This window comes from Lissotriton helveticus, chromosome 4_1 (genome assembly GCF_964261635.1).
Source record: "Lissotriton helveticus chromosome 4_1, aLisHel1.1, whole genome shotgun sequence".
NCBI lineage: Eukaryota > Metazoa > Chordata > Amphibia > Caudata > Salamandridae > Lissotriton > Lissotriton helveticus.
Genome location: NC_136063.1, coordinates 2,127,748,202 through 2,127,770,247, shown reverse-complemented (window position 1 = coordinate 2,127,770,247; position 22,046 = coordinate 2,127,748,202). Strand labels below are relative to the sequence as shown.

The window sequence follows — 22,046 nt, the reverse complement described above, 5'->3', positions numbered from 1 at the left end:
AGGCATCTATTAGTTTAGACTCTTTGTCAGGAGGTGGAGCTTCTCCTGTAGATAAAGAGTTTGCTCTCTTACGAGCGTTTGTGACCACTAGTGAGTCTAGAGGAATTTGCCCTTTAATGTATATTGGGTCTTTTGGAGCTGCCCTATATTTTTTATCGATTCTTGGGTTCAGTACCCTAGCCCTCACTGGGTCTTTGAATATCTCTGATGTATGACTGAGAAGGCCCTTAAGCATTGGTAGTGTTCCTGATGTTCTTTGTGCAGTAGGTAGTGTTTCTAATAAGAAATCCTCTATTTGAGGTTCTGCATGTAGTTCTACCTTATGATATGTTGCTGCTCTATTAATGAGTTGTGCAAAACCAGTATTATCATCAGGAGGTGAAGGTTTTGAGGGATACAATTCAGGGTCGTTATCGTTATCTGACCCTACATTATACTCTTCCCATGGGTCTGCCTCGTCTGGGATTGTGTCTTCATCATCCCCAGGATGTTCTCCCTCCCCTGTGTCACTCTCTACATCTGTTGTTGGTGTAGATGGTCGTGTGGGAGGAATATTTGGCCTATTGTGAGGAAGAGGAGAAGATGGTGTGTGTCTAGGTTTGGGAGAAGGGGGAGGAGTTGTATTTGTCCCCATTGTTCTCTTCTTCGGATGAGTCTTGTCGTCCGAATGTTCATTCTTCCTCTTTTTAGGTAGTTCTGCGACTACCTTGCCAGTTTTCGGATCAATAAACAGAGTCTTTTGTTTAGGATCGGTCCCGTGTTCCTGTATCGGTACCGCAGTTTTCGGGTCCGAAAGGTGTTTTTTCTTTTGACTGTCCATTTGTATTTTCGGTACCGAGATTTTATTCGGATCCGATTTCTTCGGTATCGAAGATGTCCCCGGTGTCGAGGGTGTTTTCGACGCCGAAACGTGTCTCGGTGTCGACATGGACTGCTTCGACTTCGAGCTTTCCTTGACTTGGAGCTTCAGTGTCGATGTGGTCCGTTTATCGGAACCACCATGATGGGAGACCGAGTGTTTCGGTTTCGGTTTCGTTGCCGGGCTCGAAGGCGGGGCGTTGGAAACTTTTTTCGGTTGTCTGACCGGGCTCGAAGGCGGGGTCGATACCGTGTGGGGTCTGTTTTTTGGTAAAGGGACGTCGTCACTCACGGTTTGTTGGACAACGATTTCCTCGACGTCGGACTCGTCCGCTTCAGACCCCGCCTCGTCGGCCTCTTCTTCCTCCTCTTCTGGGTGCTGGTCCTCAAACAGCTCCGGGATTGCTTGTGACTGCATTCTCGATACCTCGTGTCTTCGGGCTCGACGGTTTCTAATTGTCGATTTTGAAGAGAACGCTGCACAGGCCTCACAGTCCCTGGATTCGTGTTCAGGGGACAAGCAGAGGTTGCACACCTCGTGTAGGTCCTTGTGTGGGAACTTAGCACCACACGTTGGACATTTTTTGAATGGAGTCCTTTCCATGGACCCCGGGCTGGACTACGTCGAGTTTCTCGTAGTCGTCGTCCTTCGAAACGCGTCGGTATGGAGTGAAGTCGCGTTCGATAACAATACCGTCGATTTGGAAAGGGTTACGCGCCGGTTATAACCTTCTTTATTGATGTCGGTCCGGAGCGCTTCGATCCTCATCCGAACCCGATGGCGGAAAAAAACAATCTAAGGATGGAGCCGATGCCCATGCGCACTAACACCGAGAGGAGGAGTCATCTATGACGACAAAGACTTCTCCAGAAGAAAAACAAAGTGCAATCATCCGAGCCCAACACCAGATGGCGATCTATTCATAAATGTACCATCTGCAGCCCATATGCCTCGAACATATAATTCCCACCATAAATTAGTTTAAGAGCATACAAGTGCCGATGCTGCGCTTCCTGGGAGCAGAGCATGGGGACAGTTTGCAGGGAGCATGGTGCCGGGCTCGGCTCGCAGTGGAGGGGTCACTGGAGGCCTGCGCTCTGCCCCGCTCTGCCCGCCGGGAGAGCTCCAAGTAAGTTCCTCTCAGCCGACAATGTACAGGGCCGTGTTCCCGCCCGCGGTGGCAGGGGAGTGCATCCCCTGCCACCGCGGGCGGGAACATGCTTCAATCCGTCCGCCGGGCCTCCCACATGATGGGACGTATGTCCTATTAGGGGACTGTGGAGTTCAGTCTAAGGCTGCTGTGCGTTGTGTCCCAGGTGTGCATCGCAAGCCACCTGCCGACTGTAACAGTGTGTAGAAATCTTTCAATGTTTCTTTTTGGAGGTTATAAATGGAGCTCGCTGTAAGGCCGATATCATTTAGATACAATGCATCTTACTCCTGGAAATCTTCAGTTAAAACGTGGCATGGTTTTGTAGAACCTTTGGTTATAAATTATACTTTGCTGTGACTGTTAAGATTGCGTCCCTTCGTTAGCGAGAGTGCAGCTCTATGTACAATAAAACTTCAGCATAGTCACTTCTGCAGGCCGTGCACGTGCAAGGTGTGATGCATTGTTCGTGTCTCTGCTAAATAAAATAAACTTGAAACTAGTGTCCGCTCTGACAAGGGCCTGCTAGGCCCGAGGTGTGTGTGTTCTGTACTGAGACCTGTGTGTAATGTAAATAATGTCATTTTAGAGAGCCGATAATGGTCCAGTTATGCATCATATTTTCAACTGTTCCTTGTTTTCCTAAGCTCCTTTAAATGCATATAGTTACCTTATTACAGTAGTGTCTCGCATAGGGCTGTAAGTTTGCAAACCGCGCAACAACTCGGCATTTCCAGGTAACATTGTTAACTATTGTATTCATAAAGCATCCCGTGTATGGCCACTGCTCTCAATAGGGTCACCTTGGCAAACGTGGCTTCAGAGCTGCGCATAGAATGAAGTGACAGCCTGATGGTCGGTTTTCATGTCATGCCCCAGACCTGTTCATGCTGACTTTTTAATTCAAATGTGTTCTTGGAGTGAACAACATAACGACCTCTACTTTTATTTTAACAGGCGGCTGGCCATGGACGGACGCCCACGGTAAGTAAAGCTTGAATGCTCCCTGAGAATGCTGCACTACTTTAGCAAAATGTGGATTCATTCATTTGGTTTTACTGCCATGTTTTTCTCCCGAAAGGGGAATGTGAGGCCTTAAAAAGTGTTATATTTAGTGTTTAGATCTAAAGAGAATTGCAATGCAGACTGCCCCTGTTACTTAGCGTATTTATACTGTGCTTTGAAAGTCTCCTGTGAACGAATTGGCGCAGTAACATAGCTCCTCCCCGCGCATGCTCACACCAGCAGGCTTTATATTAAACATTTTAGTGGTTTAGGCAGCATAATTTAAATGCTCGCTGTTAAATGAATATGTGCTAATTACTTTCAGATTATAAATCGTTCTACCCAAGTTTAGTCTGCTCCTGCCATGCGAACATTTACCTGGTTGTAGCAGACACACGCGCTGTGCTTACCATGCACAACTCCTGCACGACCTCCCTTTTATTCGGTCACTTCGGACATTGCGCACTGTAGAGAGCACAGACTGAAATAACCCCAAGGAGGCCAACACAAAAGCTCTATTGCCAAGACAGGTAATTTGAGGCTGGCCTGGATTCAGCCAAGATACACATTTTTATTGGCTGCTGACGTCGGTTCATTGCTGCATTAAATGTAAGATTGTGTTGCGTGTTATTTGCGCCAGGCTTGCATAGTAATGTGTAAAACCCTGCAAGTAAAATGTAACAATAATCTGCAATAAAACGTGACTTTATATTTGCTCGTGTTGAACTTGTAAAGACAGTTGATTTTTTAAACTGCCTGAAACGACCTGAGGCGGAGTTTTCGCAACAGATTTTAGAGAGTTTTAGGGATCACACGGCTGTGTCCAGGGACATCCCTGCCCCTCGCAGAGACCCAGCTAGCCCGGTCTGCTGCTGCCCCGTCACCCACCGGCCCTTCATTGTTTCTGGAGCCATCCCGGCTTTAAAGCTGCTTTATATTTTTGTGTTTGTTTTTTCAGGTTTTTTTGGCCCCCCTGAGCAATGTGCGCATTTCACCAGTCTTACCCTGGGCCCCGGTTATGAAGGAGACACAAAAAGAGATGGCAGATCAAAGCGCTTGTATGGGCAACAGAAGGAGCGGGATATGCAACCCCGTGTTCATCAATAACTCTGTGGCTTTGACCTGTCTGAGCAAGTCGAGCGCTGGGATGAAATGCAGATCACCGAGTCTCCCAGAGATGCAACGAACAGGGTTTGCAACTGCAGCTTCACTCTTCAAAACAGGCACCTCAGAAAACAATCTAATAAGACATTTTTTGGACAGATAATTTTGTCTGCCCGGCACCGAAAATACAAAGTGAAGAGGTATTCGAAAAGTCAGGAAAATGCTTCAACTCCAAATATAAAGTCACATTTCTTAGACGCAAATTGGGAAAGATCAAGAGAAAGTAGCCTATTTTTGCATACATATTAGGTGTGTTATTTCATACATTACCTAAAAATATAGAGGGGCAGCTAGATGCAGGGGTTGATAAAATAAGCGCTCCCAGGATGACATATCCACGAATTAAAATAAAATATCAAACAGGTTCGAGTTTCAGCGTCATCTCATCATCCTATGATTTATTTGCAAATCACTTAATGTCCTCTGCCTTTAAAAAAAAACAAGCGGCAGTGAAATGAAATTGTAAAAAAAAAAAAAAAAACACTACTCCGGGTGGTGCGCGTGCCATAGCGAGCCATCTGGTTTCCGTTATCGCGCCCGTGTCTGGGCACGATAATTGAAACCACATGGCCGGCGGTGCGCGTAACAGACACCAATAGGCCATGGAGGGAGCAATGCACCAACCTTTGGCCTACTGCGTGCTCTGTTTGAAAACCACACGCAATGAAAGGCCAATAGCGGAAGCCAAAATGAAAAGCATACGTAAGAGCGTGTGCGATTCCAGGCTCTGTTTCTGAACCCCGCACAAAAGGGCTCTCGCCTGCGCAAGCAGTGCTGGGCACTGCATCGCTAGGGCGCGCGGGGGTCCAGTGTAGAAAGTCTCAGAATCTCTACACTGCCCCAGTGTCCCTGTGGGGACTACTCATCCGGAACTCAGGCGCCTGCATCATCCTGCGAGCGCTGCTACATACACCGCCTTACTTCTCCCGTACCTAGGGTCCCCTTCACCACCACCCTACACCGATCCGGCTCCTTGCTACCCTCCACGCTGCCGGACACTGGATCCCCCTCCTCCTACCATCTCAGGCTTCATCTACCTTTCAGGCGCCTTGGCGTACCCGCCCGGCCCTTTGCTCTTTGCTACGCTTACACCGCACGGCTCGGCTCACCCCCTACCTGCGGCCTCTCACCCACTCTCCATTACAAGCACGGCACGCTACCCAGAGCATCTTTCCGCAGTTCTTCCAGTCACCCACTCGCCCCCGACCGGGTTGGAATTATCACCGGTTTTTGGGGCGTGCTCATCTGCTGATACAATCGCGTATGGTCGTTATCTCAATATAAAGAACCTTTTTTGAACTTATACTGGTGTCGACCACTGCATTTACATAACGCTTTGAAAACTTATTGTAATATTTCAAATATCCTCACCACGTGTGCCCAGGACTGTGCCTACCTTACAGTGTGGATCCTGTGATTCACATATTCCCCCGGGGATTATCGGGTTACTCCCCCGACCTGGCAGCACCATACTGATACAGGTTCATAGTTATCACACGCAATAGCCTGAGCGCCACTTTCCTGACTTAACTAAAAAACCCACGCGTTATTACCTTCAACCCATGGCAGCTTAACAAACCAACAAAAAGAATGAACCAAATAATGTAATGGTTGAGAATCAGTCAGATTTACTTATTTGTAGGTCTGATGGAGCAAGGATTCGCACGTTACGCGACTTGCTTGTACTCATGAACCTTGAATAACTATAATGGATTAATTCAACATGTTTGTCTTACTAATTTCCCCGTTATTCTGACATTTTGGGTGTCCCAGAGATGCTTGCATATGTGTTTATTAATCTTAACAAACGCTTGTCATTAAAATGGCCGCTGCTTGGCGGGGTTTTCTTCTGCGCATGCGTTGGTCACACTCACGTGACGTGACGCACTCGCAGTTCGGGTGGGAAATGTTTGCTCATGCGGAATACAGCTAAAATGGCCGCTTTGTTTTCTCATATGCTCCGTGCTTGCAAAGCTGCTTTCGCAAAGTTGTTCGTTCCGCATTTATTCTAATGCTATAGTTATTATAAAGTAAGGGGTATAGAGTAGCTATTCATAGTATACAGTGTATTCATTTTTTCTGTATTTCTAAAATGTTTTCGCTTACTTTTCATGTATCGCATTCTTTGGGGCCTGAGGAACACTTGTGATTCCATATTAAACTACCTTTCTGCGCATGACAGTCTTCTGCCGGTGGCATTGAAACCTTGCCAACCCGAAGTCCCAGCCAAGATGTGCCTGGGAAGATGCACCTTCGCCTAGCAGAAGAAGCTGAACTGTTCTCAATGTATCATAATTCATAGATGCGCTATTGTAATGTAGAGATTTAGGTCATGGGAACCCCAAATTCAATAGGCGGTCCCAGACCATGCAACTTAAGTCTTGTAGAAGTGAAATGTGGTTGGTGTGTTGACCTATCCTACTTGTGGACCAATCGAAATTGGGGATTTCTGACACTTGCAACATTTGGGGGGTGGTACCCTGACCCGAAAACAGTATAACTAGCCTAGGTTTAGCTAGAGAAATTGTCCGACTTGTCAGAATAGCTGACCTGTCACTGACCCAACGCACTCAATAGGTGACTGATACGGAGGGCTGCGGAGCACTCTGTCCGAAATTTCCAGAGACTCAAGGGGTTTGTGTTGAGAGACCTTAAGTGCTGGCAGAGCACTTTGCTGGGGAATTCGAAAACCCAATCGGGGTTCTGACTGATAGCTGCAGAGGGGGTGGAGCGCAGGCGTTGCTTCCGAACTGCGGGTGCTGGTCTTACCTTGGTGGTCCTGTCCTGATCCTAATCTGGTTTCCCTGTCCTGTCCTGGGGTGTCCGTTCTGCACCTGCTGGCATACTGGCGACTGTCCTTCCTTGGGGTTTCTCCCGTCTTTAACTGACCCGTGGCCAGGGTTGGTCTTCACACCATACTAGGTAAATATAGTGCTGAACGTCTACTCTGCATTTTCTATTTTTCCTTTCTTTTGCTTTAATAAAGTCATACTCGTGCATATTTGAATTTCCATGCTTTTCGCACCATTAAATAAAAAGGTCATACATTATCGTTGTTATTCTAGCATGTTCCTATTTTTCCCCTTCCTTTAAGTACAATCCTCTATACCGTTCATGAAATATAGATGTGTCTTATCTTTACCTACTTTTTTGCTGACTAAAATGATGGTTGTGGAATTCTAGCGTGTTCCACTTTTTCCTTCCCCATAGTTATATGGTACACCAGAGTTTCGAAATATAAACTAAAGTTCTTTTCTATGCCCACATCTCAGGGGTATTTTTCAACTGTGACATTCTAGTATGTTCCGAAATCTTCCCCGTCTTTTAGTTATTCCATTTAAAATCTAGACTCTGAAATTCCTGATTAGCATGTTCCCTGTTCTTACCTTCCTTTAGACTCATAAATGGTTGGCCTGATTTATTTCCTATATGGATATGTGCTCTTTGTAATTTTGGTTATTGATAGTTTAATTGCTGTAAACCTAATGCTTTCAGAACTTGATGAACTTTAGATAAATGTTTTTTAAACTTTGAGTCGGTGGTCATTACATGAGTGCAAAAGAAAATTACAATAGTTGGTATTTTATGTCTGCCTTTCTTTTACAGCCAGCTCCCTGGATCCATTGTGGTCATAGGTACCCGTAACGGTGGATTGGTAAGTCTGGTACAGTAGGAATAAATAGGAAGGCACAAGGGATACTGGTAGTAGAGTGTAAGGTCACCTGATTAATAAATATGGTGTATTGAAGTTTATGGGCCCGATACGTATATGGTAAAATTGTTGGTCGGGTGACCTGCGCACTCTATCAGGTCTGTCCAGTAATATTCACAAATCTTAGTACCAAATTGCTAATCAGAAAAACTACTCGCTTGTTGAGTAGTGAATTACCACCACAGGAGTGCCCTCTAACTGATGCCAGAAAAGAGCATCTTACAGATGCACCTTAATTCAGTTCCCAATTGCACCCCAGCTCTCCTACTTGCATTTCCGATAAATCAAGGAAAACTTAAATTATATTAACGGTAGGTGATTGCTTAGGGAAACAGTAAATGAGTGTGTATAAATAGATTTTACTTTTGAATGTATGTTATTGTTGCAGTGCAATGGTAGAGTGAAGTAACAGGATGACAGAAAACAAGAATGCAAATCCCCTTGTTTAAAGGCAGATTATAGAGACCAATGTTATGCAGGCTACTACTGTAATTATACTGTTCATCTTCATGCCTGTATAACAACCAGTCTATCAACTAAAATGAAGTCAGTAAAATCAAATGCCAGCTGGCTAGAAAGGCTACTTTTCTTTACTTGGACAGGCGGTGACGGGTAAGGGGCAAGGCACAGCGAGCTAGTCACCTTGAGTGACAAAACTGTCCAGGGCCGGTAAATCAAATGCTACCCAGGGGCCTGCAGCACTGTTGTGCCACCCCGTGAGTAGCCCTGAAAACGGTAACTCAGACCTGCCATTGTAGAGTCTGCGCGCAGTTTGTAACTGCCATGTCGACTATGCCAGTACACACACTGGCCTGTCCCTAACCTTCCCTTTTCTTACATGTCAGACATCCCTCAGGTAGGCCCAGTGTGCAATGCATGTGAAAGGTAGGTGTGTGTGGCATGTCCGAATAGTGAATTGCAGCCAATTTAGTTTTTCACTATTGCAAGGCTACCAATTCCCCATAGGATAGAATGGGAGGTTTGTTTATAACATCTCTATAAACATAACTGGGCCAGGGAATTCTTTAAGAAAATAACATTTAGTATGCCTGAACTCAATCTAAAGATGCATCTTTTAGTGAAGGTGATTTTTACATCTGCGTTTGAAAATACCACTTTTAGAAAGTGGGTATTTTCTTGCTCAGTCATCTGTGTGCCTCTGCTGGAATGTGTCTGGGTTTTGGATGACAGAAGGCTGGGGGGCCGGAGGGGCTCCAGGTGGACTAGGTAGGTCAGGAAAGGGCTGAATAGATCTGGGCTACGATGGGGAAGGGAGAAGGAGATTTCCTTGCATCTCAAATGGCCTGGTCTGCCTCTGACAAATGCAGTCTCCACCTCCTGCCAGGAATGCACACCAGAGAAGGCCCAACTGGTTCTGGCCGGGCACAGACACCCTCTGCCTGAAAGATGAAAGGATTTTTGGACATAAATACTGGGTCCCAGACCCCTGAACTTTAGAACTCATCTGGATCAAGAAGACTGCACAGAAGAACCAGAGAAACTGCTAAAAGGAATAACCGCTTTCCTGCGTGCTTTGCTGGGCTGACCTGCAGTGGCTGCTTCTGTCTTGGGCAGTGAAAGACCTGGAATGGACATACTGCAACCGAATTGGTGAGACTCTCCAGGGGCTTGAGGTTAAGCTTGCCACCTGTTCACGAAATCTCATGAACAGCAAAGACTTCAGGTTCTTCGACCCGCAGCACTGGGAGCTGTGTGTTTTGTGCTGCAACCCGAAGAATGCCACTCAACATCTACGACGACCCTGCCAAACCGGTGTCCTGAAGGCACCGCAGAAGGCAATGCCGCACTGCGACCCTGGTCTCGCCTGCTGATGCCATCACCGAGCCGCTGCTTGCACGGCGACCTGTGGGCACCGCACTGCCTTGCTTCACGCCGAAGCTTTGGCACCGCAGAGGGTACTGCCACCACACCGCACTGCGACCCTTGTCTCACAGGCGCCTGCTGACGCCATCACCGAGCCGCTGCTCGCACCGCGGCCTGTGGGCCCGCACCTGCATCGCCTCGCTACACGACGACGACATGGTCTTCCTGGCGCCAATTCCAGCCGAAATAGACGCCGCTGCTTGCACCGTGGTTCGGGGGCTCCGCTCTTAAGTTTACACAACACAACCATGGCACAACGACGCCTGCGTCAACGACTAGAGCTCGTCAGCAGCTGACACGCTTGCACCGTGACCTCCTAGCACCGTGACGATCACCGCCTCCATCTCGCACCGCAACCCTGGTCTCACTGATGACGCCATCTGACGCCGCCACCCGCTGCCCGCTGCCCGCGCCATGAGCTGGGGGGCACTGCAAGCCGCAACTCTGCACTGCACGCCGCAACACTGCGCTTCACACCGCAGCACCCGACGCCTGTTGGCGCCAGTGCTCCGGATCCCATCAGAAAGGAGCTCAACCTGCAATGCGAATGACTTCAAGGGCCCCATATCTTGGAAAGGTACTGTTTGCAGGTCTTCCCGACACCGTAGTTGGCCTGTGACCCCGCGGTCAGCCAGAACTGTTTTTGGATTTGTGTGCTCACGACGCCATGGAAGCCTGGACGGAGCTATCCACACAAGGAACTCTTTTTAATCAATGTATTTTTGAACTGTGTACTTTTAAGTATAGTATTGTGGATTTTCATAGTTTCTGTTCTTGTTTTAATTATATAAAAATATTGGCTATTTTTCTAAACTGGTGTGGTGACCTTTTGTAGTGCGTACACTACATTACTGTGGGTTATGTGCAAACGCTTTACACACTGCCCCTAAGATAAGCCTAGATGCTCGTGCCTAGCTACCATGGGGGTGAGCAGGGGTTATTTTAGGAGTGTAACCCCCTTGTCCTGACTAGAGTGGTGGTTTCTGCCTCGCTTTGACGCAAGTCTCAGCTGGCCAGAAGGAATATGCTACTTACCAGTATGCATCTGTTCTTGGCATGTAGGGCTGCTGACATTCATATCTGTGCATAGATCGCCGCCTAGTGTTGGGTCCGGATGATTGCACTTTGTTGTCTTGGAAGAGTCTTCAAAGTATCACGAGATGGGTGACTCCTCCCCTGGACTACAGTGCGCATGGGTATCCTCTCCATCCTCAGATTGTTTTTCGCCATTGTGGCAGAGATGGAGATATGAAAGTAAGAGATGGCCTTGCCAGAGATAATGCTGCAGCTGCTAAAGGTACCGGGGAGGAGGGCGGGCGATATGAATGTCAGCAGCCCTACATGTCAAGAACAGATGCATACTGGTAAGTAGCATATTCCGTTCGAGGCATGTGGGCTGCTGAATTCATATCTGTGCATAGACTGTATAGCAGTATCTCCTCTAGCGGTGGTTACCTGTGCCAGCTGCAGCAGTTTGAAAAAGAGTTTTGAGGACAGCCTGGCCTACAGCAGCTTGCTGTTTTGCTTGCACGTCAACACAGTAGTGTTTAGTGAAAGTGTGTATGGTGGACCATGTGGCTGCCTTACAGATGTCTTCGAGAGGAATATTCCCTAGGAAAGCCATGGATGCCCCCATTTTCCGTGTGGAGTGCGCTTTAGGGGGACTGTTTATGTGTGTTTAGCTTTTAGATAACATATTTGAATGCATTTAACTATCCATCTGGCTATTCCTGACTTTGAACTAGGATTTCCTTTGTGTTGTGGTGCAAAAGCAACAAGTTGTTTTGTTTTCCTAAATGATTTAGTTCTGTCGACATAATAAAGTAGAGCTCTGCTTACATCTAGTGTGTGCAGAGCTCTCTCAGCTACTGACTGTGGATTTTGAAAGAATACTGGCAGTTCAACTGCTTGATTGATATGGAAATTGGATTCGACTTTAGGCATGAATTTAGGGTTTGTCCCAAGGACTACCCTGTTAGCATGTACCTGCATGAAAGGTTCTTGAATTGTTAGTGCTTGTAGTTCGCTCACTCTTCTGAGTAAGGTAATGGCAACTAAGAATGCAACTTTCCATGTCAAGAATTGTAATTCGCATGAATGTAGCGGTTCGAAAGGAGGTCCCAGGAGTCTGGTAAGCACTATATTGAGATTCCAGACTGGGCAAGGGGGGTGTCTTGGACGGATCACCCTTTTTAAACCTTCCATGAAGGCTTTGATTGCTGGTACTTTAAACAGTGAAAGGTGCTGCCTGTTTTGAAGGTATGCTGCTATAGCAGCAAGGTGTAGTCGTATAGAAGAGTATGCCAAGTTACATCTTTGCAAATGCAGCAGGTAACATATAATGTTTTCTATAGAAGCGTCTAATGGGTTGATTTGGTTATTGTTGCAGTAAATAACAAATCTCTTCCATTTAGCTGCATAGCACGCTCATGTGGTTGGTTTTCTTGCCTCCCTAATGATGTTCATGCAGTCTGGGGGCAAGTAAAGGTATCAGAACTCTAAGACCTCAGGAGCCAGATCGCTAGGTTCATCTGATTGGGATCTGGGTGTCACATGGTTCTGAGTTAGAAGATGGGGAGCAAGGCACAGTCTTTGATGAGGAACCACTGAAAGTTCTAGGAACGATGTGTTCCATGGTTGTCTCGCCCATGTGGGAGCAACTAGGATTAGGGTGAGTGAGTGTTGCCGCAGTTTGCGTGCCACCAGCGGGATCAGCGGTGCTGGGGGAAAAGCGTACGCAAATCTGCCTGACCAGTTCATCCATAGCTCATTGCCCAGTGACAACGGATGTGGGAACCTGGCGGCAAAGTACTGGCATTTTGAGTTTTCTTTTGTGGCAAACAGGTCTACCTCTGGGTGATCCCATTCCTCGAAGAATGGCTGGAGAACATGGGGGTGAATCTCCCATTCGTGTATTTGTTGGCTGTGCCTGCTGAGCAGGTCGGCAATCGGATTGTCCTTCCCTGGAAGGTGTTCAGCTAGGAGAAAGATGTTCTTTTGGCTCGCCCACTTCCATATGCTCTGCGCCAGATGGGACAGCTGTGGAGAGTGCATTCCTCCCTGTTTCTGGATATAGTACATTGCGGTCATGTTGTCCGTCTGGATCAACACCGTCTTGTTGTACACGTAGTTTTTTTAAAGGGTTTTAGGGCTAGGAATATTGCTAGCAACTCTAGTTGGTTGATATGCAGCTTTTTCTGTTTGTTTGTCCAGAGCCCTTGTACTGTGTATTGAAGGAGATGGGCTCCCCAGCCTGTCAGTGATGCGTCCGCTGTTAGTACTAGTTGTGGAACCGGCTCTTGGAACAGTCGCCCCTTAGAAAGGTTTTGTGGGTTCCACCACTGCAGAGAGTTGTGAGCGCGACTGTCCACCAACACTAGGTCTTTTAGTTGTCCACGAGCCTGGTTCCATTGCCTTGCTAGGCATTCCTGTAATGGGCGCATTTGATGTCTGGCATGGGGGACAATGAATATGCAGGAGGCCATCATGCCTATGAGCTGCATGAAGACTTGAGCTGGCAGGGAGTGTTGTGGCAGGAATTTGCGAATGAGTAGCTGCATGCTGGCTATCCTTGCTGTGTTTGGATATGCCTTTGCCACCAAAGTGTTTATAGTGGCTCCCAGGTATTGCTGTATGTGGGAAGGTTGCAGATGCGATTGTGTAGTTGATTGAAAAGCCTAGGCTGTGTAGAAACTGGATTGTTATGGATGTGTGTGCTGCACACTCTAGGTACGATTTTGCTTGTATTAGCCAATCGTCCAGGTAAGGGTACACATGGATGTGTTGCCTCCTGAGATGCGCTGCCACTGTCGCCAAGCATTTTGTAAACACTCTTGGAGCCATGGTAACCCCGAAGGGCAAAACCTTGAATTGGTAGTGTTGACCTTCTATTGTGAACCGGAGGTATTTTCTGTGGGCTGGATGGATGGGTATGTGAAAGTACGCATCTTTGAGGTCCAGAGTAGCTAGGAAGTCTCCTTGCTGTAGCAACGGGAGCACTTGCTGTAGTGTGATCATATGGAAGTGCTCCAATAGTATATATTGATTTAGGGGCCTGAGGTCCAATATTGGTCTGAGAGAACCGTCCTTCTTTGGAATAAGGAAGTATAGGGAGTATACTCCTTTCCCTTGTTGGTGGAAAGGGACTTGCTCTATGGCCCCCTTTTCCAGCATGGATCTCACCTCTTGTTGTAGAAGGGTGATGTGTTCTGTGGACATAGGACAATGTCTGGGTGGTATGTTTTGGTGATGTAGAAGTCAGTTCTAGGCAATAACCAGACTGGATAATTTCTCTCACCCATCTGTCCGTGGTAATTGCGTGCCAGACAGGTAGGAACTGTTGTAGTCTGCCTCCGACTGCTGTTAAATGGCCTGGAGGCAGCGTATTGAAGTCACTGTTTTGTGGCAGTGGAGGCTCTGGTGTTATTGCCTCCACGCCCTCTTTCCTTATTACGGTTACCTCTGTAACCACCTCTGGCTGTGTTCTTTGTGAAGGACCTTGTGTGTTACTTTTGTATGAGGCAGATGTTTGTGGAGCATTCCCTCGTGTATTTGCTCTGTATGAGGAGCGTCGAAAGGAGCCCCTATGTTGCAGAAAATGCAATGCACCCATAGATTTTGCGGTTTCTGTTTCCTTTTTCATTTTGTCAAAGATGGTGTCTACCGCAGGGCCAAATAGAAAGTCTTGATTGACAGGTTGAATAAGAATGGTGGACTGCACCTCATTCTTAAAACCGGAAATACGCAGCCATGCGTGTCTGCGTAGCAGGACACTAGTATTAATAGACCTAGCTGCGGTGTCTGCAGCGTCGAGCGCACATTTGATGGAGGCGTTAGATATGAACTTTCACTCCTGAATAAGATCATTGGCTTGTGCTTTAAAAGGTTTGGGCAGGTGTTGCATAAGGCTCTCGAGCTGATCATAGTGCGCCCTGTCGTAACGAACCAGTAGAGCTTGTGTGTTAGCAATTCTCCAGGAGTTGGATGCTTGTGCAGCTACCCTTTTGCCTGATGCCTCTAGAATTTTTGACTCCTTGTCAGGGGGAGGTGCTTCCCCTGTTGTCTGAGAGTTGGCTCTTTTTCGTGCATTAGCAACCACCAGTGAGTCTAGTGGCAACTGGCCCTTGATGTAAGTAGGGTCTGTAAGAGCCGGTCTATACTTTTTTTCTATTCTGGGATTGATTACCCGTGCCCTGGCTGTGTCCTTAAATATGTCAGGTGCGTGTTTTAGAACTCCCTTTAACATGGGAAGAGTTTTGACACTTTTTCTGCAGTAGTGAATGTGTCAAACAGGAAGTCTTCTTCCACAGGGTCGCTGTGCATGTCCACGTTGTGGAATTGTGCTGCCCTGTCTATGAGTTGGTTGAAGACTACTGCGTCATCAGTGGGTGATGGCTTAGTAGGATAAGTGGGTACATCAGGGATGGGATGGGTGTCTGTTGGGTCTGTTGGTTCTTCCCAAGGTTCCTCCTAATGAGGATCTTGTGGGAAATCATATAGAGGCTGTGGTTCATACCCTGTGTCCCCCTCATCTTCCCCATGGTGAGAAGGTGAGGTAGGTGCAAAAGGTGTGGCAGGCATAATAGGTTGAAAAGGGCTGAACGGTCTTGAGGGAGAAGTCCCAAAATCCTTCAGTGGAATAGGTGAATCAGGTTCAAAGTCCAAGAGCCTCTTTTTCCTATGCAGGATGGTAACTTTACCAGTCTCTGGGTTAATGTATATTTTAGCTTGGTCGTCTGATGGATCTGGGTGGAATAGTTCTTACTCTACAGTCCTGGGTTTAGTGTTTGACTTTTTTGGGTCGGCAACACTAGGTTTTTCGACGACTTTTGGAATCTTGTTGGGACTTTTTCGGCTCGGGCCCTGATTTCGGGTCGACAAGTTCTTTCGGGTCGACCGGAACTTTCGGGTCGACACGTTGTTTGTGCTCCGTAGGCTTCTTTGGAGGAGTGTCGGTACGGCACCGGATGCCGGGTCGACGGTTTTCGGAACAGCAGGTCTATTTCGGGTCGGCGACCTTCTTCGGTTCGGCACCCTTCGGCTGCGTGCCCTTGTCCGGTTCGACCGATTTTTTGGGGTCGACGGCTTTTGGCTTAACGGCCTTTGTGGGGTCGACAGTCTTTTTTGGCTCGATGCTCTTGGGCTGTGCGGCCTTTTTTGGATCGACGCCCTTCGGGTCGGTGACCTTCTGTGGCTCTGGAACCTTCTTCGGGGCAATGGTACTGGGCCCTGGGGTTTCTGAAGGTTTCGGTTTCTATTTCGGAGCCGAGCCGGAAGGCGGGGCTAGTCTTTTATGATCTTGGCTACGGCATTCTGGCGATGCCTCGACCGGAGCCTTTGGTAACGGGACAAATGGTGTTGGGGGTGTTGTACTCCCGATTTGCCCCGACGGTATTTCGTCGTCAGAGTAGTCTTCGACAGTGACGATTTCTAGGTCCGAGTCTTGAGCGTCCGGTAGTTCCTGGTCATCATCGAAGATGTTGTCCGGTTCCGGTGTCTGCCGCTGCAGTTCTTGCCTAGCGGCCCGTCGGATCCGTATGGTTTTCTTCGACCGAAACTGGGCGCAGGCTGGGCAGGTTTCTTCCCTATGGTCTGGGGAAAGGCACTTGTTGCATACTGAGTGTTTATCAGTATGTGGGAACTTGGAGTGACATTGTGGGCACCTTTTGAAAGGGCTTCTTTCCATCGATGGTCGGCTCACGTGGCGTCGAAAAGGCCCAACAGCCCGCGTCGACGACCGATTCGAGATGGCAGTTTGGATCGAGTAGAGAGGTACCGAACGAGAACAGTACCGTAGAAGCCTAAGGCCTTTTGGCCCTTGGAAAAGTTCTGTTGTTGATTCCGAGTTAGAGTATAGGAGAACCCAATGGCGGAAAAAAACAATCTGAGGAGGGAGAGGATGCCCATGCGCACTGCAGTCCAGGGGAGGAGTCACCTATTTCGTGATACTTCGAAGGCTCTTCCAAGACAACAAAGTGCAATCCTCCGGATCCAACACTAGGCGGCGATCTATGCACTTATATGAATTCAGCAGTCCACATGCCTTGAACATCCCATTTCTAACAGCAGTTCTTCTTGGGGATTAGAGATTAGAGGGAGTAGACGTCCCCCTCTTGCTCCAGTATTGATGGGGCACTGTCACCTTTGAGAAGGAGTATCTGAACCTCCTCCTAAAGTAGGGCCTGATGCTCTGCGCTAAGGGTTCAAGGGCCATGACTGTCAACATCAAAAATGTTGAGACAAGAGCACCACGGATTCACATCTAAACAAGATGGCAGAGAAAAACAATCTAATAATGGAGTTGGTGCCCTGCACGTTCATAAAGAGTCATCAAGGAGACCCCGTAAAAAGATTTCTTTATGAGAAACAAGTTGCAACATTAGTGGTCTTGACTTCTGTCATCAGTGGATCCTTCCATATGCCATACAATTCAAAATGCATTTTTGTCAAAGCAGAAACTTTACAAAGCTTAGACTCTACTTTTAACGGCACTGGGTTATCGTCTCCGACTGAATTGAATTATAAAGTTACATTAACATGCCATGAAAAGCCCATGAACTACCTTTTGGTAATCTATCCATATCAACCTCATTTTCTGAATTTTCATTGGACTCGTCTTCTGGGGGAATTTCCTCTGTCTGCTCATCACCCGATTCAACATATTTTGTAACAAATGATGGTTTTCTGAAAGAAAGAAAGAAAAAAAAAGGAAAAGAAAATTTCTGTTAGATATAAAAATAAGTAACATACTTTTCCAGCACAGGTTTTTAATGATAATTCTCTGCTAAATCCAAAGCATTTAATTCATGGAAAAAAGAAAATATATTTTTCGAGAAATACTGCATGAGAAAGTGCCTATTCTATTTGGATTTATAGAGCAAATGGCTACCTCAAACAGGGCTTCAAAGCGTGGACGTAAACAGATAAACCAGTATAGGGCAGAAAAAAAAAAAAAGAAGGGTAGATCTTTCAACAGCGTTCTATACATTCCAGGGGCGTTGCATATGTAAAGTTTTGTTGGGAGGGAGTTCTATTCCAGAAATTAGGTACCATGTTGGCAATCGTTCATGCTTGCATACCACGAACCTCTTAAAGCCCAAGCTGGAGATTTAGATCTTACAAGTCTGAATTACTCTGACGCACCAAATTAAATTGATTTGGATACTTCAACACCACAGAATTGATATAAAGTGGTCGTTTTTACCCCAGCAGAGCATTTTGACATTTAAGACCAACATATGAAATCAACAATACTGGAATATAAAAGGTCTTTCCTGAATTACACAGTAAAGGGTCAAAAACGATTTGCGTATTGTACTGTCCTGAAGAAGGTCTAAAGGATCTGTTCCATCGAAGACCGAAACGTTGACCATACAGTCCATTTCTTTATCTATGATTAATTCTATACAGATGATTTTTTATTGTTATGAAAATAGATTTCATCTCACTATTTGACATAGGATTGGACTTTGTTACAAATGAACTATAGGTTGTCTTGCTCATTTTCCTTTTTCATTTGTAAAGCATTGTTTCTTCAAATTTGAATGTTGACCTGTACCCTTATGACTAACCTAGCATTGTCTATATAAAACTTTTTTAATCAAAAAAATAACCACTCCGTCTCTCCTTTCTCTACTATGGAGTGTCCTCCTTGAAATTGGTTTATTGAACGCTTTACGTTGTAGCGTCCTTACATTTATTGTGTCTCAAATTGAACTAATTCTATTTATTTTCTGTGATTAATTTAAACGCAGAATCACCAACTCACAAATAATTGCTTTAATTGAAGTCCCTTGCTGGCACCGTCTATTGTTATATACCTATGTTGCTGCAATATTATGCTTGCTGGAACAGAGCTCCCGCCTAGGAGAGTAGGGATATAAAGGTCTGGTGTGAGTCTGGCTTTGTGCATAAAGCAAAAAACTTCAATTGAATACGTTTGGCTATTTGGGAGTCAGCGCAGTGGTCAAAGATGAAGGAAAACTGATGCAGATTTGGGAGTACAACATTAAAGGGGAGCTGCCACATTCTAAACAATCAAGAGCCGAATCATTAGAGAATTAGTAGCACCCAGATAAAGAACATTGCTACTGTCCAGCCTGGCTATAACTAAAGCCTGCACAATCATTCTTTGGGTGAAAGAAGGTTAAAAACCATAGTGTATAACTAAAGCCTGCACAATCATTCTTTGGGTGAAAGAAGGTTAAAAACCATAGTGTTTTTCTCAGACATCTAAAGATGCCAAAGCAACAGGCTTCCACCTTGATATTTTGCTGGTCCATAGTAAATTTATAATCTAGCCAGAAGCCAAAGACTTCTTTCGACTTACTTGGAATCGGACAGAAGCTCAATTCATCAGGCTGGCAATGGGGCCCCAAAATGAAGCCAATTCCAGCCAAGAGAACTTCAGTCTTATTTCCATTTAATTTCAGACAGTTAGTCCTCATCCAGCTCGCAACATCCGCTAAGCAAGGAGCAAGATGTGGCGAAATGATATCTTTAGATAAAATTATACAACTATTTGTGTATCATCTGCATAGGACAGGCTGTATGCTTCAACTACGTCTGCCAAAGGGCAGACATATGCCAAACAACGCTGGAAACAAAGAGGCACCCTGGGAAACTCCACAGGTAGCACATGCACCGAACATTTGTGCGGTGTTGTGATCACTTGAAAGGAGCAGTCTTTCAAAAAAGACTGCAGCCAGGAACGAGCAGGAACCGGAATGCCAAAGTCAAATAACCTCTCGAGGAGCACCTCATGGGACACAGTATCAAATGTGGCGCTCAAGTCGAGACGAATGAGCAGAGGTTCTGTCCCATCTCCAACCTGATTTGCTCAATTAGGCTAGCAGCAATGTTTCCGTATTAAGTGCAGGCCGGAATCCTAATTATGAGGGGTGGAGCAAGTGGATGACCTCCAAAAAAAAGCAGCAAATTGGCGATCGATGTGCTTTTCAAGGATCGTTGCAATCGTAGGAAGCAGTGAGATCGTGCAGTAGTTAGCCCAGTGGGAGACTTCCAAAATTGGTTTCTTAAGTAAGGATTTCACCATCGCATGTTGCCATGCCTAAAGAACCAAGCCGTTAGACAAAGTGGCAGTGGATCTAAAGGAGAGCCTGATTTAGTGGCATCTTAAAGAGCTAAGAAATTGGTAGGAGAAGCTATCGAATAATCGGAGGTCAAAGTTGCGTTAAAGGCAGTATGAATATCTGTGGGAAGCCGAACATTTCCGCAGCAGGCGTGAGGAAAAGAGACGCCGGGCGAGGTCACTAGGCAACGAGACTCCCGCCCAGCGTGACGCACTGTTCCGTGTGAGGAGAACGGAACTCTTCCCCTAAGCCTCCGCGTCTGCCCGCGAGCTGAACTTGCTTTGCCGGCGGCTGCTGTCCCAGAGTGGGGAAGCAGCGCGGAGAGGCCGGTCTTCCGTGAGACTCCAGAGACCCGCTCTATTCAACTAGGCGGCCGCTCCCGCCCGCCTCGGGTAAAGCGAACAAGATCTGAGCGGTGAGGCAGGGGTAGTGCTGCTCCATCGGACTGCTCCTGAACACAGTACCCAAGCACCAGACGAACAAACAGGTATCTGGGCCCGCACAGCGGTGTGAGAGGAGGGGAGGCTTAAAGGAAGTGGTGACTGGGGGGCTGAGCCACAGATAGCTTCTGGAGGCTGGGAGAAGCTTGTAAGCGTTTTGAACAGATCATCGTGGCTGTCCTCGTCAAACAGGTCCCAGAGTTTAAAATGACTCTTCTGGGAAGGATCACTTGTTTAAACCCTACACTGGAGTTTAGGAGTTACAGCAATTGGTGTTGAAGCGAAAGGGGCATCAACTTTACTTTAAGGAAGTCTTTAATCGTTTTACAGCTGAACTCAGTTTGATGGGATAACCTGCGAACCTGCAATTCTAGTCCTTAATGTAAACAAAAGTAAGGGGAAGTCATATCTGAAAATGAGCCCCGATGTGCTGATATAATTCATGGAACCATAAAAAGGTGCTTCTAATGTGCAGTGTGTGTTAGCGTAACTGTCGTCCGCCTCAGTGAATATATGTTAAATCAAAAGGTTTGAAGTTAAAGTAAGAGAAGTTTCTGGCAACTTATATGGACAAGCCCATAAAAGAAGAAGGTTAATGTCTTGTTTTATTGCATATTGGAACATTTCTGATCTAATTTCCTTTAAAGAGATTAAGCATAACTATTTTTCTACTAAACCAAGTTGGTGTGGTCTTATTTTTGGTGGGTTTGCACTGGGTTGATTTAGTGCGTGAAATAAAAGCATAACACAATTGCCTTTCAGGATTAGCATACCAGCTCGAGCTATGCTACCCTAAGTGGGCTAGTGGTCCTGGTTCCAACAAGAGGCAATTGATTTTTTAGACTTAAAGTTCAAGGTGGACAACAATAAGTTGATCACAACTCTGCAAAGGAAGGAAACGGCTGGAAACAGCCTGTTGCATGCGCAGAGCTGTCACCCAAATAGCCTCATCAATTCCATCCCTGTAGGTGAACTTCTGAGAGCGAAGAGGAATTGATCTAGGAGGGAGGATTTTGAACTTTAATCTGAGCCTATGTGTGATAGATTCAGACAAAGAGGGTACAGCATTAAATACATTAACACCGCAAAAGAAATAGTTAAAAAAAGAGAGATAAGACCTGATCACTGATCAGACCAATGACGAAGCAGCGGGCGTGACATCTAGGTTTATCACAGACTTTAACCTTCACTCTACAGAGGTCAGAAAGGCTATGTCCAAATTTTGGAACGTGCTAAAGATTGATAAAGATGTTTCTAAGGGCATCCTGGACATCCACAAATTACTTACCGAAGGAACAGATCCCTTAGGGATATGTTGTGTAAAACGCTTATCCCTAACTCCCCAGAGATTTAACCCTGTACATGGGTTTTTCGTCTGAGGTAGATGCAAAGCATGCAGGTACAGTTGTAATGTCAAAGAAGTGAAGCTGTCAACGCATTGCAAACCTTTTAAAATTCTGGGGCATTTCTCTTGTTTAATTGAATATGTAGTGTATGCACTCAAATGCCCCTGTAACAAGTTCTACATAGGGAGCACCATCCACCCCGCTAAGAAGAGGGTTCTTGAACATCTACGGGCAATTAAAAATCTTGAGCAGCAATATCCAGTAGCTAGGCATTTTGCCAGCCATCATAGCAGCAACAACTGCCTCAAGAGGTGTGGCGCCGCGGCCAGGGCGACTGACGCTGGAATCTGGGGATCACGATTCGATCCCCGGCTCCGGCGGCAGGTTAGCCCAGC

General features: G+C 46.4%; 1 protein-coding gene across 1 annotated transcript in view; it reads right to left on the bottom strand.

Moving 5' to 3' along the window:
* The window catches only part of ATRX (ATRX chromatin remodeler), a 1,815,989-nt gene that overhangs the window by 1,599,592 nt on the left and 194,351 nt on the right, over nucleotides 1-22,046 (bottom strand). The window contains exon 5 of the mRNA XM_078688830.1: nucleotides 17,336-17,457. Coding sequence (XP_078544956.1) covers nucleotides 17,336-17,457 — 122 coding nt within the window. The remainder of the gene's footprint in view (nucleotides 1-17,335; nucleotides 17,458-22,046) is intronic.